The 27,336-nt window shown below is 44.1% G+C and overlaps 1 protein-coding gene across 5 annotated transcripts in view; it reads right to left on the bottom strand.

Annotated features, from left to right (window-relative positions):
• SLC41A3 (solute carrier family 41 member 3) overlaps positions 1 to 27,336 on the bottom strand; it is a 123,189-nt gene that overhangs the window by 69,943 nt on the left and 25,910 nt on the right. For 4 of the 5 annotated variants that reach the window (XM_032842815.1, XM_032842811.1, XM_032842812.1 and 1 more), the window contains one exon: positions 14,907 to 15,014. The exons of the other annotated variant lie outside the window; for it this stretch is intronic. In XM_032842815.1, coding sequence (XP_032698706.1) covers positions 14,907 to 15,014 — 108 coding nt within the window. The remainder of the gene's footprint in view (positions 1 to 14,906; positions 15,015 to 27,336) is intronic. 5 annotated transcript variants of the gene reach the window in all.

Raw genomic sequence — 27,336 nt, 5'->3', positions numbered from 1 at the left:
GATATGGACTAGGAGAAAATGTTTACAAACCACTTATGAGTCAACTATATATGAGTCAAAGAACTCATATATAGAATGTATAAAGAATTCTCAAAAATAAAAAACAGGGGTGCCTAGGTGGCTCAGAGAGTTAAGCCTGTGCCTCTGGCTCAGGTCATGACCTCAGGGTCCTGGGATCAAGCCCCACTCTTCTCAGGATGGAGCCTACTTCCTCCTCTCTCTCTCTCTGCCTGCTTGTGATCTCTATCTTTCTGTCAAATTAGTTAAATATCTTTCAAAAAAAAAAGCAAAAAGAAAAACAATTCAATTAGAAATGGGAAAAGATATGAACGAATACTTCTCTGAAGAGGGTATGTGAAGGGCAAATAAGCACATGAAAAGATTTTCAACAGCACTAGTCTTCGGGGAAATGGAAATTAACACCAAGTTGATATATCACTGCACACTCAATAAAACAGTTAAAATTAAAAACAGTGATAATACTAAATATTGGCAAGGATGTGGAAAAAACTGTTTATGTCAAAAATTGCTGGTGAGTATTAAGTAGGGCACATATTGTGATGAGCACTGAATGCTATATGCAACTAATAAATCATTGGACAATACATCAAAAACTAATGGGGGGGGAGGAGACAAGATGGCAGAGAAGTAGGAGGCACTCTTTCAACTGGTTCCCTAAAGTGAGCTGATTACCTACCAAAGAACTCTGATCACCCATGAAAACAGCCTGAGATTAAAATTATATACTTCTGGATCTCTATGGGGGCAGAAGATGCCAGGGGAAAGGTAAAACAGAGTGGGAACATTGGACTGATATGGGAAGATAAACAAAAGAGGGAGGGAGCCACCAGAAGGCACCCATTGGAAAGTAGTATGAGAGTGTCCTGTGATTGGGGAGCAGCATTAACTTGGAATCTGCTTGAAAGCACTCAAAACAACCAAATATCTTTTTTTTTTTTTTAAGATTTTATTTATTTATTTGACAGACAGAGATCACAAGTAGGCAGAGAGGCAGGCAGAGAGAGAGGTGGAGGCAGGCTCCCTTGCGGAGCAGAGAGCCCGATGCGGGGCTCGATCCTAGGACCCCAGGATCATGACCTGAGCTGAAGGCAGAGGCTTAACCCACTGAGACACCCAGGCGCCCCAAAACAACCAAAGATCTTAAGGGGAAATTGGTGGAATTGGGCGGTTACAGACAGGGACTTAAGCCCACAGACCCAGAGAGTGCAGAGAAGCCAGGCCTTGGTCCCTGAGCTGACAGCATGCCTGAGCACGTGTGGGTGGCAGTGCCCATGAGGGAGTCTAGTGTGGATGCCAGCTGGTGCTCTCTAGAACCACAGCCTTTTGTACTCTGCAGGTGTGCTGCACGACCAGAGTCTGAGTCTCCAAACCCTCTCCTGAGAGAGGTCCATGCAGGCAATAGCCGGTGCTCTCTAGGTCCCGGAGATTCTGAACACTCCCAGCCCTGGCCAGTGTGAAAATCTCAGTCTGCTTGGGACTTCTCTGGCGGTCTGGAGCTGCCCAGACAGCCAAGACTAATATTTCTCGTGGTTTTGGGTACAAGCAGGAGTACCTGTGACCCCAGAGACCATGACTGGGGACATGCTCTGCCAGTGGCAGAGGGAGAATTTACGTGCTCTGGAGCACCCAGAGGAGAACAGACTGAAGCTTTTCTATGACATGTAGGTCTGGGTGCAGTTTGCTTTCCTCTAAACCTCCAAAGAACTGCAAAAAGCCACCAAGGGGAGAAAAAGCAAACAAACAAAAAAAAAACCTCCAGAGGAATTACAGAACACTCATGAAAGAAATTGAAGAAGACACAAAAAGATGGAAGACCATTCCATGCTTTTGGATCAGAAGAATAAACATTGTTAAAATGTCTATACTGCCTAGAGCAATCTATACTTTTAATGCCATTCCAATCAAAATTCCACCAGTATTTTCAAAGAGCTGGAGCAAATAATCCAAAAATTTGTATGGAACCAGAAGAGACCCCGAATCGCTAAGGAAATGTTGAAAAACAAAAATAAAGCTGGGGGCATCATGTTACCTGGTTTCAAGCTTTACTACAAAGCTGTGATCACCAAGACAGCATGGTACTGGCATAAAAACAGAAACATAGACCAGTGGAACAGAGTAGAGAGCCCAGATATGGACCCTCAACTCTATGGTCAGTTAATCTTCGACAAAACAGGAAAAAATATACAGTGGAAAAAGACAGTCTCTTTAATAAATGGTGCTGGGGAAACTGGGCAGCTATATGTAGAAGAATGAAATTTGACCATTCTCTTACACCGTACACAAAAATAAACTTAAAATGGATAAAAGACCTCAATGTGAGATAGGAATCCATCAGAATCCTAGAGGAGAACATAGGCAGTAATCTCTTTGATATCAGCCACAGCAACTTCTTTCAAGATATGTCTCCAAAGGCAAAGGAAACAAAAGTGAAAATAAACTTTTGGGACTTCATCAAAATCAAAAGCTTCTGCACAGCAAAGGAAACAGTCAAGAAAATAAAGAGGCAACCCACGGAATGGGAGAAGATATTTGCAAATGACAGTACAGACAAAAGGTTGATATCCAGGATCTATAAAGAACTCCTCAAACTCAACACACACAAAACAGACAATCATGTCAAAAAATGGGCAGAAGATATGAACAGACACTTCTCCAATGAAGACATACAAATGGCTATCAGACACATGAAAAAATGTTCATCATCACTAGCCATCAGGGAGATTCAAATTAAAACCACATTGAGATACCACCTTACACCAGTTAGAATGGCCAAAATTAGCAAGACAGGAAACAACATGTGTTGGAGGGGATGTGGAGAAAGGGGAACCCTCTTACACTGTTGGTGGGAATGTAAGTTGGTGCAGCCTCTTTGGAGAACAGTGTGGAGATTCCTCAAGAAATTAAAAATAGAGCTTCCCTATGACCCTTCCATTGCACTACTGGGTATTTACCCCAAAGATACAGATGTAGTGAAAGGAAGGGCCATCTGTACCCCAATGTTTATAGCAGCAATGGCCACGGTTGCCAAACTGTGGAAAGAACCAAGATGCCCTTCAACGGACGAATGGATAAGGAAGATGTGGTCCATATACACTATGGAGTATTATGCCTCCATCAGAAAGGATGAATACCCAACTTTTGCAGCAACATGGATGGGACTGGAAGAGATTATGCTGAGTGAAATAAGTCAAGCAGAGAGAGTCAATTATCATATGGTTTCACTTATTTGTGGAGCATAACAAATAGCATGGAGGACATGGGGAGTTAGGAGAAGGGGGTTGGGGGAAATTGGAAGGGGAGGTGAACAATGAGAGACTATGGACTCTGAAAAATAATCTGAAGGGTTTGAAGAGGTGGGGGGGTGGGAGGTTGGGGGAACCAGGTGGTGGGTATTAGAGAGGGCACGGATTGCATGGAGCACTGGGTGTGGTACAAAACCAATGAATACTGTTATGTTGCAAACAAATTTTAAAAAATGATAAAAAAAAAAAAAACAAAAACCCTCCAGAGAACAAAAGCCTGAAAAACAAGTTTCCTCAGAGCCCAGCCCCTTGATGGGGGTCGTAGGAGGACTCAACTCTAGCAAGACTGCCTGAAAAACCACGTGGCAGGACCCCCACACCAAGAAAACCCGCCGAGAAAAACAAACAAACAAACAAACAAACAAAACATACAAACAAGGGGATGACCACCACTACTTCAGAGATACAACTTTTATTTTTAATTCGTTCCCACTATTCTGGTTCTTTTCATTTTTATTATATAGCTTTTTAACCTATTTACCATCATAATGAGATTTTCAGTACATCAAATTCCATAATAACCTTTTAACCTAAACTTTTTTGATACATATACCTGTGTTTTTCTTTTGCTTTTCTATTTTTTCTATTTTTAAAATTTTTTAATATTCATATAAAGATAAGCTTCAATGTAATCCCCTTTCCCCAATCAATGCTACCCCTATATGTAAACCAGTTTTAATCCCCCTTTATCTCAGGAAAGTTGAGTCCTTTAACAAAGATACCAAGATACATCCAGAAAGAATCAAAATAAACTTCCTCGCCCACATTGAGAATTTATAACCACCCTCCCATCTTTCTCTTCTGTCAGTATTTCTGTGTATTTGTTTTTGTTCTGGTAGTATATAAATCTTATATTTGGGGTTCATTGTGGCTAGGTTCTTATATATATATTTTTTTCTTGTCATCTACTTTTGTTGGTCTTTCTCTTTCTCTGTTTTTGTTTGTATACTTTATAAATCTTACCTTTGGGTCCCCTTCGGGCTGGGCCATCTCTTTTTTTTTTTCTTTCTTTCTTTTTTTTTTTTTTCTTTCTTTTTTTTTTTAACAGTTCAAATTTTTTTTTTTAATTTCTTTTCAGCGTAACACTATTCATTGTTTTTGCACCACACCCAGTGCTCCAGGCAATCCATGCCCTCCCCAATACCCACCACCTGGTTCCCCCAACCTCCCACCCCCCGCCCCTTCAAAACCCTCAGATTGTTTTTCAGAGTCCATAGTCTCTCATGGTTCATCTCCCCTTCTAATTTCCCTCAACTCCCTTCTCCTCTCCATCTCCCCTTGTCCTCCATGTTATTTGTTATGCTCCACAAATAAGTGAAACCATATGATAAATGACTCTCTGCTTGACTTATTTCACTCAGCATCATCTCTTCCATTCCCGTCCATGTTGCTACAAAAGTTGGGTATTGATCCTTTCTGATGGAGGCATAATACTCCATAGTGTATATGGGCCACATCTTACTTATCCATTCGTCCATTGAAGGGCATCTTGGTTCTTTCCACAGTTTGGCAACCATGGTCATTGCTGCTATAAACACTGGGGTACAGATTGGGCCATCTCTTTTACATTTTCTTTTTCTTTTTTCCTCTATCTCTCTCTCTCTTTTTTTCTTATTTCTTTCTTTTTGGTGGGGACTCCCAATTGCTCAGAAGCGTTCCAGAGTGCACCTAGCCTGCATTGATACATTCAGCTACACATCTGTTTAGCCATCTCTCACCAAAATGACTAGTAGGAGGAATGCCCAACAGAGGAAAAATTCAGAGACTGGGCCATCTCCACCCGAGCTATTGGATATGGACATAAACAGTATGTTGGAAAGGGAATTTAGGCTAACAATTATCCAGACAATAGCTAGGTTGGAGAAAGCCTTTGATGACAAAAAGGAACTGATTAGGTCAGAAGTGAAGGCCACCAGGGATGATGTTAACAATGCTCTCAATGAGTTCCAATATAATCTAAATTCTCTAGCAGCTAGGGGAACTGAGGCAGAAGATAGAATCAGTGATCTGAAATATGTAAAACTGGCAATTCACAGACACGTACCCCTGGGGATAAAAATATATTATATGTTTAAAATAAAATAAAATAAAATTTATATTAAAAAAAACGAATTAGTGATCTGGAGGACAAACTGATAGAGAAAAAAGATCACGAGTAAGCCTGGAACAAACAGCTTAGAAGCCATGAATACATAAAGAGGGAAATAAGTGATGCCATGAAACGTTCCAATGTCAGAATTATTGTAAACCCTGAGGGGGAGGAGAAAGAAAGAAGACAAATTCTCCATGAAAATTTTCCCACTCTGGGGAATGGAACCAGCGTTCATGTACTAGAAGCAGAAAGGTCTCCCCCCAAGGTCATGGAATCTAAAAAGACCTCAAGACACCTGACTGTGAAAATGATGAATCATAATTTTAGAAAGGAGCTCTTGAAAGCAGCCAGAGGGAAGACATTCTTTAAGTACAGAGGAAAGCCCATCAGAATAATGTCAGACCTGTCCACAGAAACCTGGCAAGCCAGAAAGAGCCAGCTAGATGTAGTCAGGGCACTAAATGAGAAGAACATGCAGACAATAATATTTTATCCAGCAAGACTGACATTCAAAATGGATGGAGAGATAAAGAGCTTCCAAGACCAGCAAGGTTTAAAAAAGTATGTGACCACCAAGCCAGCACTGCAAGAAATATTAAGGGGGGATTCTAAAAAAGAGGGAAACAAACCAAGAATATCATTGAACAGAAATATATGGAGACAATCTATAGAAACAAATACTTCACAGGTAACATGAGGTGAATAAAAACATATCTCTCAATAATCACTCTCAATGTGAATGGCCTAAATGCACCCATAAAATGGCACAGGGTTGCAGATTGGATAAAATGACAGGACCCATCCATATGTTGTCTACGACAGAGGGATGGAGAACCATATTTCATGCAAATAGGCCTCAAAAGAAGGTTGGGGTAGTGATTCTTATATCAGATAAATTAGATTTTAAACTAAAGACTGTAGTCAGAGATACAAGAGGACACTACATCATTCTTAAAGGGACTATCCACCAAGAAGATCTAACAAGTATAAATATTTATGCCCCAAATATGGAAACAGCCAACTAAATAAGACAACGGTTAATCAAGATAAAGAGTCATATTGATATGAATTCACTAATAGTAGAGGATCTTAATATGCCACTCTCCATAATGGACAGATCATCCAAGCAGAAAATCAATAAAGAAACAAGAGCATTGAATGACACACTGGAACAGATGGACATCATAGATATATACAGAACATTCCACCCTAAAACAACAGAATACTCATTCTTCTGGAGTACACATGAACCTTCTCCAGAATAGACCACATAGTGGGTCACAAATCAGCGCTCAACCAATACCAAAAGATTGAGATTATTCCGTGCATATTCTCAGGTCACAATGCTTTGAAACTGGAACTCAACCACAAAGGAAAAGTTTGGAAGGAATTCAAATACCTGGAAGCTAAAGACCACTTTGCTTAAGAATGCTTGGATTAACCAGAATATCAAAGAAGAACTTAAAGAATTCATGGAAACCCATGAGAATGAAGACACTTCAGTCCAAAACCTAAGGGATACAGCAAAGGCGATCCTAAGGGGGAAATACATAGCCATCCAAGCCTCCCTCAAAAGAATTGAAAAATCCAGAACACACCAGCTGTCTCTACACCTTAAGGAACTGGAGAATAAACAACAAATCAAACCAATTCCACACATAAGAAGGGAAATAATCAAGATTAGAGCAGAGATCAATGAGGTAGAAACCAGAGATACAGTAGAACGTATCAATGAAACTAGAAGCTGGTTTTTTGAAAGAATCAATAAGATCGATAAACCATTGGCCACACTAATCCAAAAGAAAAGAGAGAAAGCCCAAATTCATAAAATTATGAATGAAAAGGGAGAGCTTACAACGAACACCAAGGAAGTAGAAACAATCATCAGAAGTTATTATCAACAGTTATATGCCAATAAGCTAAGCAACCTAGATGAAATGGATGCATTCCTGGAAAACCATAAACTCCCAAAATTGAACCAGGAAGAAATTGACAATCTAAATAGACCGATATCTAGTAACGAGATTGAAGCAGTGATAAAAACCTCCCCAAAAACAAGAGCCCAGGACCTGATGGATTCCCTTGGGAATTCTACCAAACTTTCAAAGAAGAAATAACACCTATTCTCCTGAAGCTGTTTCAAAAAATTGAAGCAGAAGGCAAATTTCCAGACTCTTTCTATGAAGCCAGCATTACCCTGATCCCCAAACCAGGCAAAGACCCTACCAAAAAGGAGAATTTCAGACCAATATCACTGATGAATATGGATGCTAAGATTCTCAACAAGATCCTAGCAAACAGGATCCAACAGCATATTAAAAAGATTATGCACCATGACCAGGTGGGATTCATCCCTGGGTTACAAGGATGGTTCAACATTCGCAAATCAATCAATGTGGTAGAACAAATTAATAAGAAAAGAGAGAAGAACCACATGTTCCTCTCAATTGATGCAGAAAAAGCATCTGACAAAATCCAGCATCCGTTCCTGATTAAAACACTTCAAAGTACAGGGATAGAGGGAACATTCTTGAACTTCATAAAATCTATGAAAGACCCACAGCAAATATCATCCTCAATGGGAAAAAGCTCGCAGCCTTCCCGTTGAGATCAGGAACACGACAAGGATGCCCACTCTCACCACTCTTGTTCAACATAGTATTAGAAGTCGTAGCAACAGCAATCAGACAACAAAGAGAAATAAAAGGTATCCAGATTGGCAGTGAAGAAGTCAAACTCTCTCTCTTCGCAGATGACATGATTCTTTATATGGAAAACCCGAAAGACTCCACCCCCAAACTACTAGAACTCATACAACAATTCAGCAACATGGCAGGATACAAAGTCAATGTACAGAAATCAATGGCTTTCTTATACACTAACAATGAAAATACAGAAAGGGAAATTAGAGAATCGATTCCATTTACTATAGCCCCAAGAACCATAAGATAACTGGGAATAAACCTAACCAAAGAGATAAAGGATCTGTACTGGAGGAACTACAAAACACTCATGAAAGAAATTGAAGAAGACACAAAAAGATGGAAGACCATTTCATGCTCTTGGATTGGAAGAATAAACATTGTTAAAATGTCTATATGGCCTAGAGCAATCTATACTTTTAATGCCACTCCGATCAAAATTCCACCAGTATTTTTCAAAGAGCTGGAGCAAATAATCCAAAAATTTGTATGGAACCAGAAGAGACCCCGAATCGCTAAGGAAATGTTGAAAAACAAAAATAAAACAGGGGGCATCACGTTACCTGATTTCAAGCTTTACTACAAAGCTGTGATCACCAAGACAGCATGGTACTGGCATAAAAACAGACACATAGACCAGTGGAACAGAGTAGAGAGCCCAGATATGGACCCTCAACTCTATGGTCAGTTAATCTTCGACAAAACAGGAAAAAAAAATATACAGTGGAAAAAAGACAGTCTCTTCAATAAATGCTGCTGGGAAAACTGGACAGCTATATGTAGAAGAATGAAATTCGACCATTCTCTTACACCAAACACAAAGATAAACTCAAAATGGATAAAAGACATCAACGTGAGACAGGAATCCATCAGAATCCTGGAGGAGAACATAGCCAGTAATCACTTCGATATCAGCCACAGCAACTTCTTTCAAGATATGTCTCCAAAGGCAAAGGAAACAAAAGCCAAAATGAGCTTTTGGGACTTCATCAAAATCAAAAGCTTCTGCACAGCAAATAAAGACTCAACAAAACAAAGAGGCCACCCACGGAACAGGAGAAGATATTTGCAAATGACAGTACAGACAAAAGGTTGATATCCAGGATCTATAAAGAACTCCTCAAACTCAACACACACAAAACAGATAATCATATCAAAAAATGGGCAGAAGATATGAACAGACATTTCTCCAATGAAGACATACAAATGGCTATCAGACACATGAAAAGATGTTCATCATCACTAGGCATCAGGGAGATTCAAATTAAAACCACATTGAGATACCACCTTACACCAGTTAGAATGGCCAAAATTAGCAAGACAGGAAACAACATGTGTTGGAGGGGATGTGGAGAAAGGGGAACCCTCTTACACTGTTGGTGGGAATGCAAGTTGGTGCAGCCACTTTGGAGAACAGTGTGGAGATTCCTCAAGAAATTAAAAATTGAGCTTCCCTATGACCCTGCCACTGCACTACTGGGTATTTACCCCAAAGATACAGATGGAGTGAAAAGAAGGGCCATCTGTACCCCAATGTTTATAGTAGCAATGGCCATGGTCGCCAAACTGTGGAAAGAACCAAGATGCCCTTCAATGGACGAATGGAGAAGGAAGATGTGGTCCATATACACTATGGAGTATTATGCCTCCATCAGAAAGGATGAATACCCAACTTTTGTAGCAACATGGACGGGACTGGAAGAGATGATGCTGAGTGAAATAAGTCAAGCGGAGAGAGTCAATTATCATATGGTTTCACTTATTTGTGGAGCATAACAAATAACATGGAGGACATAGGGAGATGTAGAGGAGAAGGGAGTTGAGGGAAATTAGAGGGGGAGATGAACCATGAGAGAATATGGACTCTGAAAAACAATCTGAGGGTTTTGAAGGGGTGGGGGGGGTGGGAGGTTGCAGGAGCCAGGTGGTGGGTATTATAGACGGCACGTATTGCGTGGAACACTGGGTGTGGTGCATAAACAATGAATTCTGTTAAGCTGAAAAGAAATTAAAAAAACACAATGAACTACTGATACATACAACAAAGCACATGAATGGAACTCAAGAACACTATCACTTAGAAACACTATGCTCTTCTCAAATGACAAAACTTAATGTTGGAAAACAGCCGAGTATTTGCCAGATATTAGGGTGGAGGGAGGGGTAGTGAGGGAGGTCTTCATAGAGAGGAACAATTCTTATTCTTGATTGTGGTGATGATCACAGAAATCTACATGTGATAAAATGACAGGGAACTCCGCATACAGCTTGTGCCAATGCCAATGTCCTAGTTTCATTAATGCACTAGAACTATGTAATATGCAAACACTGAGGGAAAGTGAGAGATGGGTAGAAAGGTTGACTCTGTACTATCTTAGCAACTTCCTGTGAATTTATAATTACTTCAAAATAAGTAGAAAAAGAAGCTATGAGAGAACATCCTTGTACTGGTATCTCTGGGTAACTAACTGCTTCTTTAGGATAACCCAGCAGAAACAGAATTTCTGAGGTAAAGGGTCTACATATATTTGTGGTTTGATAAATTGCTCTTCTGAAAAACTACCAAATTATACTTGCTGACATCAGTGTTTGACAAGTCTCATCTCCACAGAATTGCCAAAAGTGGACACTCACACTCATATTCATCTAAGCACACTTTGATATGCAATAAAATAGTACTAGTTAATGACTATCCACTGGTGACTAGTATGATTGAGATTTTTTTCTCTACTACTTTATGGTCTTATTTATTTGTGAACATGGATTTATGATTCATGTCCTTTGTTAATTTTGATTTGAAGGGTTTGTCTTCATATTGATACGTAACAGCTACTTAGATAGTTGAGGATACAAACTGTTAATTTTTATATATTATAACTTCTTCCCTTGTTAGTTATTCCCCATTTAAATTTACGCAAGGAGACTGTTATGTAGAATTGTATCCCTCCAAAAGATGTTGAAGTCCTAACCCCAGTACCTTAGTATGTGATTTGATTTGATAATAGGGTTGCAGTGATGTCATTAGTTTAGATGAGGTCATAGTGGGGTAAGACAGGTACTGAATCCAGTAAGACTGGTGTCCTTGTGAAAAGGGGAAATTTGGACACAGAGAGGAATATAGGCAGAATGCCCTGGGACAAAGGCAGGGATGGGGGTGATGTGTCTGCAAGCTAAGGAATGCCAAAAGTCTCCAGAAGCTGGGAGAGAGGTCTGGGACAGATTTTTCCCTCATGGCCCTCAGAAGGAACTAACCCTGCTACCTTGATCTGGAGTTGCAGCCCTCAGAACTGTGAGAAAATCCACCTCTTTTTTAAGCCAAGCAGTTTGGGGTTCATTGTTATGGTGGCCCTAGAAAACTAAAACAAATTATTACATTGTTTCCGATGGGTTTTGCATTTGTTCTGCTACTTAAAAAACACTATCAGCAGATTCTAAAAATAATGGTGTGTCTTCCTGGTATCATGCTTCACTTTAAATTATTCAATCTCCTCAGGACGCCTGGGTGGTTCAGTCAGTTAAGCGGCTGCCTTCGGCTCAGGTCATGATCCCAGTGTCCTGGAATCAAGTCCCACATTGGGCTCCTTGCTCGGCAGGGAGCCTGCTTCTCCCTCTGCCTCTGCCTACCACTCTACCTGCCTGTGTGCACTCTCTCTGACAAATAAATAAAAATAAAATCTTTAAAAAAATTATTCAATCTCCTCAACATATATATTGATGAATGACATAAGGAAAAATTAATTCTAAAGAACTAACCAATAATCTCAGCACCATTTATTAATAATTCATCCTTTCTCAGAGCACCTGGATGGCTCAGTTGGTTAAGAGTCGGACTCTTGGTTTCCACTCAGCCATGATCTTAGGGTCCTAGGATCGAGCCCCATGTTGGGCTCCTTGCTCAGGGGGAGTTTGTTTCTCTCTCTAAAATAAATACATATCTTTTTAAAAAAATTCAACCTTTTTCACTGTTTTAAATTGCTAGTATTCAATAAATTATATTTACATACATCCGAGCTTATTTCTGGATGTTCTGTTTCATTGTAAAATACATTAACTAATACTGGTTACAAAATAGTTTAGTTACTATAGTGTTATATTACATTTTAAAATGTGGAAATCAAATTTCACCATTACTATTAGTGTGCTTACTCTTTCCTATCAATATTTACTTGGCTATTCTCACTCACTTATTCGTCCAGATCAACTTTAAAATAACATTGTCACCTGTTCCCCTAACTCCCTTTGGCAGACTGAGAGTAACTGCATTAACTTTATAAATGAAAACAAGGAAAACTGATAACTTTACAACACTGGCTTGCCCCATTTGGGAACTTCATATCTCTCTCCAAATTTATATTTCCCTTTGTAAAGTGTTATTTTATTTATATAGATCCTGAATATTTGCAGCTTCGGTCTGAAGATGTTTTAAAATTAATTAATGTTTTAAAAGATAACTCTTTTCAGATTGTATTTCATAAATGATGATTTCTAGTGTGTACAGGAGTATATAGATAAACATTTATGTATGTCAATACATATAGACATGTTTTAAATTTCATCTAGATATTTTGAAACCAGGTCACTTTTTAAAGCTTATTTAGTTTCATAGTTTTCTAGTTGCTTTACTTAGATCTTTCCAAGACGAAAAATATATTGATAGCAAATAATGAGTTTTTCTCTTTCCCAATATGCTAGTCTCTTATTTCCTTTTCTTGGCTTATTACAATATCTAAAACATCCAGAACAATATAGCTAAAATTAAACAAAATAAAAATATAGAAAAATTATTCTATTTCAAGTTGCACTAAGAGTATTTTTAAAAATCATGAATGTGTGTTGAAAACGAAACTTGGGACACCTGGATGGCTCGGTGGGTTAAAGCCTCTGCCTTTGGCTCAGGTCATGATCCCAGGGTCCTGGAATGGAGCCCCACATCGGTCTCTCTGCTCAGCAGGCAGCCTGCTTCCGCCTCTGTCTCTGCCTACTTGTGATCTCTGTCTGTCAAATAAATAAATAAAATCTTTAAAAAGAAAAAAATAAAAGAAAATGAAACTTATCTATACAGACTAGAGCTGGATCAGGGTTGCCGGGATGGAGTGGTGGGAGAGGCTGGGCCGAGTGCATGAGGAGACATCTCCTGAGGAGATGGAAATGTTTTAGATCTTGATTGGGGTGGTAGTTACACAGCGACACAGTTCTGTCAAAAGTCACTGACATGTATGTTTAAAATTTGTGAGTTTTTATTTTATTAATTTATACCTTAATACGGTGATTTAAACAAAAATACAGAATGGGTGTTGAGTGACTTCAAAAGTTCATTATCATCACATGTGATGATAATGATGGAATTCTCCTTGGACAGATGGCTGTAATGAATTCTACCACTAGGTTTGTTTCCCCTCCATGTTTTATGTATTTTAAACAAATTAGAATGAAGATTTGATCACTGCAGAGAATGTTTAATATGTAGTTAAACACTATGAAATAAAAATGCTAACACATGAAATGCCGCCACAGCAGAGGCGGCAAGGAATGCTTTTTATCCTCTCAAACACCGACCAATGACATCATATGTGTGCATGTCTGTATCATGTTACCTGCTGCTTAAAACATTTCAATGTCCTTATGGGTCTGTAAGTGATCCAGCCTTACCTGTTAACTCCCTGTTATCGCGGTAACAAATTATCACAAATTTTACGGCTTAAAACAACAGAAATACATTCTCCTATAGTTCTGGAGGCTGAGTCTGAAATGAGTCTTCAGAGGCAAAACTCAAAGTGCCTCTGGAAGCTCTAGGGAGGAATTCCTTTTTCTGGCAGGTGGTAATTCACCTTTTCCAGCAGGTGGAGCCACATTTCCTGGCTCTTCCTCCATCTTCCAATCCCATAGCAGAGCATCTTCTCTGCCTTGGCTTCCCTCACCTGGCATTTTCTTCTGAAACTTCCCTGTCCCTCGTGCTGACACTGAGACCCACCTGGATAATCCAGGATCATCTCCCAGGTCCCTCACAGAATCACACCTGCAAAGACCCTGTCCACATAAGGAACCATGCACAGGCCTGACTGATTAGGTTGTAGCTCTTGAGGGGTCACTGTTGGGGGAACTGCCCTTCACCTCCTCTCCTGGCACCCCCTCCCCTTGCCTGCCCTACTCTAGCTACACTGCTCCCCTTTCAGTCTCTTGGCCATACCACACCTCCTCTTGCCACAGGCCAGGTTCACACACTGGTTCACAGGAGGGGAGAGACCAGTCTGCATAACAGAAGGAGAATGTCAGTTCCCAGGATTCCTGGGAGGGCTGGGACAAGCAACAAGGCGAGGATCATGTGAGCCACAGAGCCCTGAGTAGACCCCTCTGCTGATGGAACATTCAAGGAAACATTCTAGAGAACAAAATTCTCCAAGGGAGGTGGGTGTCATATTGATTCAAACCCCCTCTCTCCTCTCCCAAACCCTCCAGCAAACCTACGTTGCTCATTACAGCTTGTACGTGAATGTGTGGATCTGGGCTCGGGGACCCAGAGCAGCACCTGACACCGGGGCTAGAGGAGAAACCAAGGGTACACGGGGCTGGGTCTGGCCCTTGCCAGCAGTCCAGCTGCACTGTGGAAAAAGAGGTTGGCAGACAGGGAGGAGTGACCAGGTGGAGCATCGTGATGGAACAGAACCTCACGACACTCATTTTTCCAGAATTCAACCCACTGGCTAACACGCTATGAGGGGAGCCTGGGAGGTGCCCATGGATTCATCCCTTCAGGGGGCAGGTGGCCCAGATGCTCAGATATCGACTTACAGCTGTGGAGAGTCGAGACGCCAGCGTCATTTCCAGGTTCCCCTTCAGGCCCACCAGGGGCGGCACCAATGTCAATAGATCTTTAACCTCCACAAACACCGGCCAGTGCTGGTGGGGAAAGAACAGGAGATCAATCCAAGTACACATACTGGCACATCTTCGAAATTTCTCAAAAGAAGGTGTGGCAAGTTACTTCTCATGAATAAGACTAAGTAGTTTCTTAAATGGCTTTAAATTAAATGCAGATTAAGAAAGCCATGAAAATTTCTGAATACTATTCAGTGAACATCACTTGTGGCCTCAAGATAGTCCCTTTCTTTCTCTGGCCTTCAGCAGTTGGGAAAACTGGGGGCCAAGCTGGGGTCTGAGGCTGACTGGCGGGGTCCAGCCTGCAAACACACTGTGTTTAGTATGGCCCATGTGTTTGTAGCAACAGGAACAAGTCACCAATTTCAAAGCTGGGAGATTTGAATGAGAGAGCTGGCGAGACCAGCTAGGACCAAGGAGTGGCTCTGCTCTACCGCGGACACTGATTCTCAGGTGGCCCCAAGACACCAAGGCCAAGTGGCCCCAGAGCATCACGTATGGGCTCTGGAATTGTCAAAACAGACAGAATATGTCTCTATCCAGGTCCTATCAAGTGTAAAATATTAACTAAAAAAAGGGTCCCTGCGTCAGTCAGTTAAGCATCTGCCTTTGACTCAGGTCATGATCCTGGGGTCCTGGGATCAAGTCCCACGTCTGCCTCCCTACTCTGTGGGGAGCCTGCTCCTCTGTCCCTCCACACCTCATGCTAATACTCTCCCTCTTCTTTCTCACTCACTCTTGCTCTACCTTGAATAAATAAATAAAATATTCAAAAATAAAAGAAAATAAAAAAGAATGAAAGGGCACATGAAGAAAACTGGAAGGGAAAAAACTTACTTGTGAAGTGAAAATTCCTACCTATTTATATGCAATTATATTGCCTGTGCCTCCTCCACCAATTTTCAATACTCATCTGGTACCAGTGACTTAATTTAACTCTCTGGCCCCTATAGATACCTGTGATCCCTACATTAAAGGTTCCTCTTAGTTTTATAATTCTAGACCTAAAAAACCCTCCTACCTTGTCAGCTAGGAGGCAGGAGGCCTGGGGTCTGGTCCCTGTTCCCTGAGACTGAAGATGTATGAATCCACTTACTAGGGGCCCAGAAGAGTCACCTAAAGCAGCCCAACAGAATATCTCACAGGGCCTGAAGTGAAAGGGGTCGGGCCTCCTTCGGGTACTCAGATGGACAAAGAGCACCCATGGCTGATGGCTCCCTTTCTCCTTTCACCTTAACTTCAAAGCTGGGGCATTCAGAATCCATTCCCAGCTCTGATGGAGTGAGGAGTCTGCTCTCTCCTGAAAGTTCAGAAGAGGACTGTGTCCCCAGGCAAGGAGGTGCTCCCATGGTCTGTCGGCAGCCTCCTGCAGCTCTCGGTCTTCCAGAAGCATCCAGCCCCAGTCCCCTGTGCAGCTGTCCTATGAGTGCACCACATCCCATCCAGAGAGGTCAGTCTGCCATCCAGTTCCTGGAAGGACCCTCCTCCCTGGCCTCTGGTCTCCCCTGAGACTGACTTTCTACACTCCAAGCCTCCTTCTACCTCCCAACAAGCTGTCTGCTCCCAAGCACTTTCTTTTTGGCTGACACACAAAACCGGGTACCCGCCAACTCAAGAGTAAAAATAAACCCCTTCTCTCAGCATATCCTGCCATAGAAGGCTCACCAACACCCACACAACTCCTTGGTATTCAGCATACAACTCAAGCAGTGCAAACTGGTCCCCTCACTGTCTGTCCAGCACCCTGACCATGGCCGCGTGCCACTCCTCACTCCTTGCAAATGCCTAGTCACTCAACTCTATCTCTGCACACATTTATCCCTTTGCTTGGAATGACTGCTTCTCTCACGTCATCCTAGAAGCTGTTAGAGTATCCTTTAAGGTCCAACTCCTGCTGTCCTGCTAACTATAGATTCTTTGATCCCTCTAGGAAGAATTTCTTCATAAGCAAATGTCTGCTCACTGCCTCCGCTCCTGGACACGTGTTTGTGGGAGGATCAGATAAGCGCCTGCCTCATCTCGCTGGGCTACAGCCACCAGGAAGGCGAGTATAGGCCTGTTTCTGCTCACCACTGCACCTCCAGGGCCCAAGAGCAGCTGGTACAGAATTCAACAAAACATGCAGAGTGAATAAATGAAGAACAAGACGAAGGAATGAATTCATCTAACCTACTCTGCGCACGGCTACATCCGCTCTGCTTCACATCTGATTCAGTGCAGAAAGACCACATACACTCTAACAATGAAAACCACTGTCATTGCCCCTGGGTGCACTCCCATAAGGTCTGAAGGACACACATGACCTCTATTGAGGCTTCCTCCACAAATAAACTGAGATTGAGGGCTTAAGCTCAACTGCGATATTTATTTTGTAAAAAAGAGAGATATTTATACTTTTCTTGTGTAATAAAAAGATAATTAAAAAAAAGAAAAAGAAAAAGAACTGATACTCTGGCCACTTAGTGGGCCTCAATCTCTGGGCCCAATGACAGACTGAACTCAGACCCCATAAACAGAGAACCCAGATCCCCAAATCTAGAGGAGATAAAACCAGCATCTGGCCAGTGCCCTTAGGACAGCCCACTGTGCCAGGGACATCCCCAGGGCACACCTGACAGGTGGTCATCCTTGCTGCAGGCTCATAAGCCCTGAGGCCCTGACATGCAGCATCCTGGAAATAGCTGGACCCAGGTCACCCTCCTGTGTTGCGGGACTACCCTGTGAAACGGTGCTGGCAAGGCTGCCTCCTGAACCACTGAGTGGCCATGAGCAGGGAGGTGCTGGTGCACTGTAGGAGCCACGGAAAGCTGAGTGCCCTTGAACTTCACTGTACCTGGGAAGCACTACATGTTTGCAAAGTGGGAAGAAGGAACAAGGCGTATCTTCTAGGGATGTTTCCAGTTTTTTCCCAGCTGCTGGGTCTCCCAAAGCTGGAGGGCTCAAGGCCTTGGATTTGCAGACAGCCTTCCCCCTGCATGTTCTGGGGCTGCTTCCCAAGACACACCTTTTACTGCATGCTAGCCTCCCAGTTGGCACCTTAACACAGAGGTCCAGAAAGGTGTTCTGTCCTCTGGCTGGACTTCCCCCTGTACTGGCCTTCTGTACCACCACTTCTGATGATCAGGCACAATCCCAAGCCTGTCTTCCCCCCACATGCCACTGAATCTTCTGGACTCTTCCAAGATCCCCCCAACCCATTGATCAATATTCTCCCAGCCTGCGGCAACTAAGGGACATGCAATGTGGTGTAGGGCTGAAACCCATGCTCTGTGAGAATTCACGGAAGGTCAAAAACGAGAGACCCAGGACTGAGTCTTTCTCCACAGTATCCCCAGGAGGGTCTTAGGGAAGGCGCGAGACACTACGGTAGCAGCTCAAGGGGCGAAGCTCTGAGGTGGGAGAGATAGGTATATAGGCTGCAAGCCCCCCAAGTGAATGCTTTCTAACGGTACTGGCCAGTACACAACGGGCTGTCCCGGACCCAGGAGGGCTGAGTGTGCCCTCTGCTGAGCCATGCAAGTGGAGGCCAGCTAGGAGGCATCACGAGCCTCATCCGGAGACCGGGAGGCAGCCATCAGGAAGGAGATGCTGGGTCCAACTGAGAAAGACACACACTAGCTGGGATGTCCCCATAGGCTGCAAAACTAAATTTAAACTTAATATCACTGACTAAAAAGCATATCATCATATAGTATGATCCCATACATTCTTGATGGATACACACCAAAATACAGAGATTATGGGCACCCTCTCTTCTTCACTTACATATATTGTTTAAAATCAGACTAACTCTATAAAAATGTTTAGGCAGACAAAGCAAACCCTCAGTGATTCAAACAGCATTACCTGACCAATCCCAGGGCATAAACACACCAGGAGAAGTGAGTGCTAGAGTGTGTACTCACCCGAGGGCCTCCCACAAATGCTAGTACCCAAGAGAGACCACTACCTCCCTGTGCTTGCTCGGACCCCAGCCCAGGCTCTGGACAGAGATTCTGGGGGCTGGAGGGAACAGCCTCATTACCCTCAGGGCCACAACACAAGGCATACTTGGCTGCCCATCCTCACAATCCTGTGACATACGTGCATTCATTTACCCTGTCTGTAGATGGGGAGGCTGATGCAGGGGAAGCTTAATGAATTCCCTCAGGTAGTGAGTGAATGGCAGAGGATCTGAGCCCCTCCAGGCCCTGCCTGATGAACCTGCATCCCTTGGAAGGAAAATGGTTTGAATTCCCCAGGCTAACATGTGTGGGCTGATCTTGGAGGGAGTCATCAGAAGCTTCTATGGATCTCGGACCTGGAGTCCCTCGAGGAATCTCCAGCTGGCACCACTGAGCCCGCGACTCCCGGGCATTGGGCCAGGCTCAGGGCTGCACCCCACTCAGGGCCTCTACTGTCCTCCCCCTGTCCTATCTGTGATGCCCAGAAAGCCTGATTCCCCTCTCCCTCCACCCAGGGCCCCACGCTGGCACTCGTATGCCCAGTACGCACTTGGATGGTGTTCATCACCAGGCCGGCTGTCAACATGCCCACGCCCGAGAGGAGAATGGGCACCACGATCTGGCAAATGATAGTGAAGACAGTCTCAGGCCAGACCCCGTTGGGGGAGCGGGTGAGCTCACAGCTGAAGCCTCGCAGCTTCTTGCCCTGGAAGCGAAACTCCAGATTCAGCTGGGTGACCACCATGGTCAAGCCGTGAACTACGTGTGCAGGAGCAAGAAGTCCAGGTCTGTCCTCTGTCCTCTGTCCTCCTTGCACACAACTGGATACGTTTCCTAAGAGGTCCACACAGGTAATGTTGCCAGTGTCCTGAGCTGTTCAAAGGCTCCCTTACAGCCCCTCAGCCAAGGGCGAGAGCAAGCAAGGAACAAAGGCCAGTGTGACTCAGAGCCTCATTTGGGGCCTTGGCAAGCTCCTCCTGTCCGTCCACTCCCCGCAGATCAGGCTCTCCTCAGAGTGGCTGCTGTGCCAGCCGGGACCTCCCTCAACTGGACTGTCACGAGGAGACTCACAGCCTCTCTCAGTGACCTTGAGAGCATCCAGCCAGTGCTGGCTGGGGCTAGATCCGGGGAGATAGAGCTGCATGAGACCTGGCCTTGGTGAGGGCTACAAAGAATCCTGCGCGCCTCTGCACACACACCCCAGGCTGCTTCTACTTTCGGAAGACAAGGGCCTAGAGAAATCTGAGCATAAAGGACCCACTCCTACAGGCGCCTGAGGAGTTCATTCCTCAAGGTCAAGAGGGCTGCAGATACCCAAGAAAGAAGCCATGTCCTACATTCACCTTGACTTCAGAGTTGAAAGGCTCATGGCCATATGAAGAAGCTGTGTTCACAAAGGAAGCACAGTACTGTTCTCTCTCAAGGGACCAGAAGGCTTATAAACATGCTTCAAAAGGCACCCCCCACTCCCTGTACCCTGACTGTCCCAACCCAGAGAATTCATTGAGACATCACCTCTGACTGCCAGAGATTCTATTGTTGGGGGTGCCCTGTGCATTCCCCACATACCAGGTGTGGAATGGCAGCCTGAGGGCTGGCTGGAACAAAGGTCAAGGCCACAGTCAAAAGAAGCCCGAAGTCAGAAGTACACTCACCTACTGACCCGGGAAGACTTCACCTGTACCAGGCCCTTGATCTGGGCTTCAACTTCTGATCCTGTTCCTCTCAGGCAATTTAGCTAGTTCCTCTGTGTTGAATAGTCTAGCCCATTCTCAGATCCCATCCCATTAGCCTGCAGTTCATGGTCCTCACCAGTCTAGATCCTACTGACTTCCTCCAGCCCATCCACCTCCTCACCAACTCCAGCTAAAGTCCTCCGACAACGGTCTCCCTCAAGCCCCAGATATTCCTCTCTCTGCATCTGTCCTCACACAGTTCATTTACTCATTCATTCAATAGGTATTTTTAAGCCCTTCCTTGGAGCCAGTGACAATGAACTGTAACCTTCTCAGGCATTCCTCCCTTTGATTTGTGAAAAGAAACCAAGCCAGTCTGGTTTCTGAGAGACTGAGTCTCTGCTTCCCATCTCTTGAAATGCTCATGCTAGTAACCCAGACACCATACTGTGAGGAGCCCAAGTGATCACATGGAGAGGCCCCCTATGGGTATTCCCACTGTAATTCCAGGTGACAGCCAGCAGCAACTGTCATGTCACATAGTGAGCTAGCCTGCGTTGCACACAACACACAGCAAGCCACCGCAGCAGACACAGCAGCAGACCAGACATCCATTCTCACAAAGCTCTACCCAAACTGCAGATTCATGATCTAACTGAATGACTGGCTTGCAACAAGCCACTAAATTTGGGTGTGGTGTGCTGCAGGTAGGTAACAGGGACATCTGGGGAGCCTCGTCCCCACTCTATTTTTCTCATCTCAGATAAACTAGTAATTACCAAGCTTCCCTGAGTTCGCAGACTCCGTGTAACTCCCATGTACTCAATCAGTCCTCCATGACCATCCCTTTCAACCCCTCTCCCAAGTCTCCTGCCTCAGTGAATGGTTCTGTCAGAAACCCAAAACCCACTCCAATCCCCTATCCCACAACCACCTCAACCCCACATTGAATCTGCTCATCCCCATGTCTCTGCCATGCCCGTCCCCTCCTCTCCAGCTCATGGACACCACCTTCAGCAGGGCCCTTACCTACCTCCTAACCCATCTGTCCACCAGCAGTAATACATGTTTTTCACATTCACATTTGACATTACATCTCCAAGTCACCCGCTTGCCCAAATATCCTCAAGAGCTGTCAGCTCATTACCGGAGAAAGTTGAGATTCTGCAGCCACACATTCAAGGTCCCTCACAATCTGGGGTGGGGAGCATCCATTTGAGGCCTCTCTCTTTCTAGAACATAGTCATATACCACACGGCCTAGAAGGAACTTCTCATGGACCCTCACGTGGGTCGTGCCTATGTTCACACCACTCTTTCTGCAGGTTCACATTGCTCAGACTGAACTCCTGCCAAACCTCGGGGCCAACTGAGTGCCTCCTCATCTTTGAGGCCATCCCAGTTTCCTGGATAGAGCCTGACATCTTTCCCAGGATTCCCAAGCTCTTTTTCAGAACCCCTCTGAAGGCAAGCCCATACTTGCCGGGTGGGAACATGAAATGCACACACATCGACTCTCCCGTCCTGGCGTGCACTCCCCTCAAGATGGAGTCTGGCTAACTCACAGTTGCAATCTTCAGAGGAGGGGAAAGCATTCATTCATTTACTCCCCAAATTAGTACTGAGCACCCAATATTTGCCAGACTCATGGTCTAAGTGTCATGGTGCATCTGTTAGCTGAAAGACACACGCTTAGAGCCTTCTACTTCGGCAACCAATCCTAAAATTGAAAATGTAATTATGACCTGTGACAAGTGCTCTGAAGGAAACCCAAGGAATGGGAGCAGAGATGGGGGCCAACCAACCACACACAGCACCAAGGCCTGTAAATGAATGAATAAATGAATGAATGAAAGAGCTTCACTCCCTTGTATAGCCATCTGTGCTTCTCAATGCCCTTTCGTGCTAAATCATTTCACGTTCAGTCCACCACCAGACTCACAAAGTATCCCTAGGATGTTCCCCAGGAAGTACAACCTTCTGTTTTTGCAAATGAGAAATCAAAGGCCCAACAGGCACATGACAAAATGCTTCCCATCACTGGCCATCAGGGAAATACAAATCAAAACCACAATGAAATGCTACCTCACACCAGTCAGAATGGCTAAAGTTAGCAATCCAGGAAGTGACAGGTGTCGCTGAGAATGCAAGAAGGGGGAACCCTCTTACACTTTGGTGGGAATGCAAGCTGGTGCAGCCATTCTGGAAAACAGTGTGGAGGTTCCTCAAGAATTTAAAAATAGAGGTAGCCTATGACCCGGCAATTGCACTACTGGGTATTTACCCTAAAGATACAGATGTAGTGAAAAGAAGGGCCATATACACCCCAACGTTCATAGCAGCGATGTCCACAATAGACAAACTGGAAAGAGCTGAGATGCCTTTCAACAGACAAATGGATAAAGAAGATCTTGTTCATATCTACAGTGGAATATGACTCAGCCATCAGAAAGGATGAATACCTATCATTTACCTTGACACGGATGAAACTGGAGGTAAAACGCTAAGTGAAGTAAGTCAAGCAGAGAAAGACAATTATATGCTTTCATTCATATGTGGAACATATGAAATAGTGCAGAGGATCATAGGCGAAGGGATAGAAAACTGAATGGGAAGAAATCAGAGAGGTAGATAAACCATGAGAACTATTGACTCTGGGAACAAACTGAGGATTGCTGGAGGGGAGGGGATGGAGGCATGGGGTAGTTGGGTGATGAGCATTAAGGAGGGCATGTGTTGTGATGAGCACTGGGTTTTATAGGCAACAAGTGAATCACTGAACACTACAACAAAAACTAATATGTTGGCTAATTGTATTTAAATTAAAAAAAAAAAGGAAATTGAAGGCCCTAGAGAGTTTGCTAAAGATCATCACACATGTCAGTACCAGAGGCAGGACTAAGATCCTGACTCCCATTGCAGACTGCCTCCACCGCCCTCCCTGTGGTCCACTCCTTGCCCATCTCCCATCTGCTGCTGCCTGCCATCTGTGGTTTGGATCCCTGTGTTCCAACAAGATCTGAACCAGCAGAAGGCAGAGAGAAATGGCATGTTTTTGAGAAATGAGCTGTAGAAGTTAGCTGATTTACAACAGAACAGCTCGGAGCTCACCTGTTGCCTCTGGACACTGATCACACTGCTCCCATGGCACTGAGCTGCAGGGACCCCCGACAAGTTGTCACTTTATTATGATTTCTTTATACTTTTGAATTTGGTCAAACATCATAATACAATGTATACTTATACACAGTGGGCCCTTGAACCACTCTCATCAGTACAGAAGATATGGAAATAGACAATCATTTGTATAATTTCACAGAGAAAGAGATTTCTGATTATGCAGTTCTTAATCATTATGAAAATGTTTCTCATTTCTGTTTAAAAAAGCAAATGAGAAATTAACATAAACACACATAGCAGTGAACACAAGCAGTGAAAGTTCAGAAGGATATACATCAAGATGCTAAAAGTGACTGCTTCTGAATGGTAGAGTTTAAAGTGACAGTGGGAAGCCTGCTTTTCCCTCTCCCACTTCCCCTGCTTGTGTTCCCTCTCTCGCTGTGTCTCTGTCAAGTAATAAATAAAATCTTTTTTAAAAGTGTCTTTTACTGTATAATTTTCTGTACATTCTATGGTGATCACTTGCTTTCCTAATCATCAAAACATAAACTGTCACCAAAAATAAACAAAAGATGTCATTACACGAAACACTTTCCTGTGCTATTTGAGAACAAAATCTGTCAACCTGGTTTATTAGGTCACAATCCAGAAAATCAAGACTGTGATTTTAAAAATAGCTCAGTAGCACAGTAGAAAATCTCAAAGAGCTTGAGCTAGATTCTGGGGCTACGCTAGGCCGTGGGGTAGAATCCAGGTTAAACATCAGGTGGTTTCCTGGGTGACCCTGAACAAGTCCCTGCCCGTTTGGGCATCTAACTTCTAATCATGAGGGGTGGGACACCATCAATGGTTTTCAGTCTATTCTGTCATCAGAACGACCCGAAACCTGCAACTCAGACCCAGGCATGGATCAATGAATCAGGATCCCCAGGCCTACAGCATGAATCCCTCACCCATTCCAACACCCTCAATTTTTAGGGGTTGTGTCTTTGTAGCACAATTAGGAGGGCCTGCAGAGGGTGGGCAGAGGGTTTTGGAATGCACACCACCATTCTTAGCTTTCCTTTCTGTTTCTTCAGCTGGAACTGGTTATCTTCCCAGCAGCACACCTTCCAAATGGCCTCCTATTCCTTTCATGGTCACCTTGAGCCCGGGCTGGTTCTGAACCCAATGGTCATGCTTAAAAGACCTGAATTCTTCCCCATCTTGTTAAGGTCTCAGAGATCAAGCCAATTACATTTCAATAACAGGAGGGGTTCTCCTATATTTCCTGCTTCTGCTGAGGCTGGCAGAACCCACACACAGGTGAAAACATAGATCCAGAGCACGCCCTCCCACCGGGGGCCAACTAATCTCAGGCATGATCTCCCCAGGCAGCTCCCTTGTGTCACTCAGGCCCCACTCTAGCCTCTAGTCCTCAGGCCTCCTCTTGCCTTGCCCTCTGAGTCCGAGGCACAGCTGGCCTGTTGTCTTCATACCCCTTTCTGCTGTCCAACACTGACTTAGCATCTGCTGTCTGTCCTTCCCTGCTTGGCTGTGATGCTGTGAGAGTGGGGCCTGGTTGTTGGCTCCTCCATAGCATCCAGGACAGTGCTGCTCTGTCTGTCTGTCTGTCTGTCTATTTCTCTCTCTCTCTCTCACACACACACACGCGCGCGTGTGGGCATGGCATGAATGAGTGAACAAATGAACAAATAATTAGAATCATAGAATCAAAAAGAGAAAAAGAAACCCCATCAGTCTTCTATAGGTTGAGTGCTGTAAGGCCTAAAATTAATGAAGATTTGCTGTCTTGACATCTGGTGAAACCAGGAGGGCCTCAAATGATCTAACTGCAACTTCTCTTCCCCACTCTGCTCCAACAGACAAGGTCCTCTAATCAAGCAACCCTCCTTATCAAAGGGACCAGGCACAGTTCCTGCTTATCCTTGAGCAGGGGGTTTTAGTTCCTGCCAGCCCACACCTTCCCATGGGAACCAGGGGCACCTCCTTCTACTGTTACTACAAAGACTGCCTCCTGGAGCTCCTGGGAGTTCACTCTGCTCCCCAGTGCAACCCTGTGTGTCTCTGGGTGGTAGGCAGTGTCCTCCCCCAGATTGTGAGTATGTGTGACTGATAAACTCGGGGATTTCCTTTGTTCAGTGTTGGGGTCATCGTGTGTTTGGGCCATCTCCATAATGTATGGTGGAACCCCTCCATCACCACTGGAGTCAGAAGGAGGTGATTCCAACAGTTGGCATTAGGAGTAGGACAACCCAACCCTGGTCAGCTTTCAACAGCTGCTCTTTGCTAAGTATCTGCTGACATGATCAGGGCTGCCTGGGATGGAGCTGTGAACTGCTGGCCAGCTTGTGCGTTAGCCCGCTCTGTGTTCTACTCACTGTCTCTCCTGGGCACAGCCACCTCCTCCCATCACCAAGTCAAGAAATACTGCCAACTGGCCATATCCCGGTAGGAGGTACCTTTGCCGGGGGCAGTCTGTATCTGGCAAGAGCTCTATGACACTCCTGCACCTAGTCTGATTTATCAATTAAATAGCCAAAATAAGATCTCATGAACACCCCCCCCATTTATGGAGCTAAAACAGTTAACACAGTCTAGTGTAAGCTAACACAGGGTCTTCAAGGATTGAAATTGATCATACAAGACCTACTTAGAGAAGGAGTGATTACCCCCACTGCTTCTTTCAGGTCTAATTTGGCCTGTTTTTAAAGGTGGAAAGAATATACGGTGCCTCAGAGTGCATGACCACAATCTTAATGCTCTGGTTCCATCCTCTGAGGTCCCCACCCAATGTTACTGAGATTACTGACCCCACCCAATCAACAACCAGTATTTTGCTATTATAGATCTGGCTAATGTGTTCTATTTAGTGCCTCTTTCAACAACCTCTTATGTGCAGCTGACCTTCAACTCTGAATGGACACAGTAGACTTTTCCAGGCTACTCACACAGTACCTTGCCAGCTCTGCCATGCACAATCTTTGCAGACAATGTCTTACTGCTTGTGCCTTCCTCAAGGAGCACAGGTCTGACATCACATTATGATGTCTTCCTCCAGAGAGGCTCATGTGACACATTCATTAAGGATATCCGAATACTCAGAAAGGAGCTCACAAAGAGAAGGTGGGCCATGGTTTCACAGGTAGGGCAAAGCCAGCCAGCCTGGCAAATGCATGAAAATTATTTTGGTAAATCCAGAGCAACTCCATCCTTGACACTGTCAGAAAACAGCTACTGACCTCTCAGCACACACACTGGTAATACCAGCCCAAAATCTTTTAGCCCTTTTTGGATTCCAGAGGCAACACAATGCTCATCTACACATTTTACTCATACCCATTTATGCTCTCTTGCAAAGAAGCCTACCTTGAATGGATACCTCCAACAAAAGGCCCTAGAATCTGCCCAAATTAAAGTCAACAGGCATGGGGTGCCTGGCTGGCTCAGTCGGTTAAGCATCTGCCTTCGGCTCAGGTCATGATCTTGGGGTCCTTGGATGGAGCCCCGCATCAGGCTCTCTGCTCAGTGGGGAATCCACTTCTCCCTCTCCCTCTGTGCTCTTTCTATCTTTCCCTAATAAATAAATAAAATCTTAAAAAAA

The sequence above is a fragment of the Lontra canadensis genome, unplaced genomic scaffold (assembly GCF_010015895.1).
Source record: "Lontra canadensis isolate GAN:19392208 unplaced genomic scaffold, GSC_riverotter_1.0 scaffold133, whole genome shotgun sequence".
Classification (NCBI taxonomy): Eukaryota; Metazoa; Chordata; class Mammalia; order Carnivora; family Mustelidae; genus Lontra; species Lontra canadensis.
Note: the sequence above shows the minus strand (reverse complement) of the source record. Positions and strands in the feature narration are given on the sequence as shown.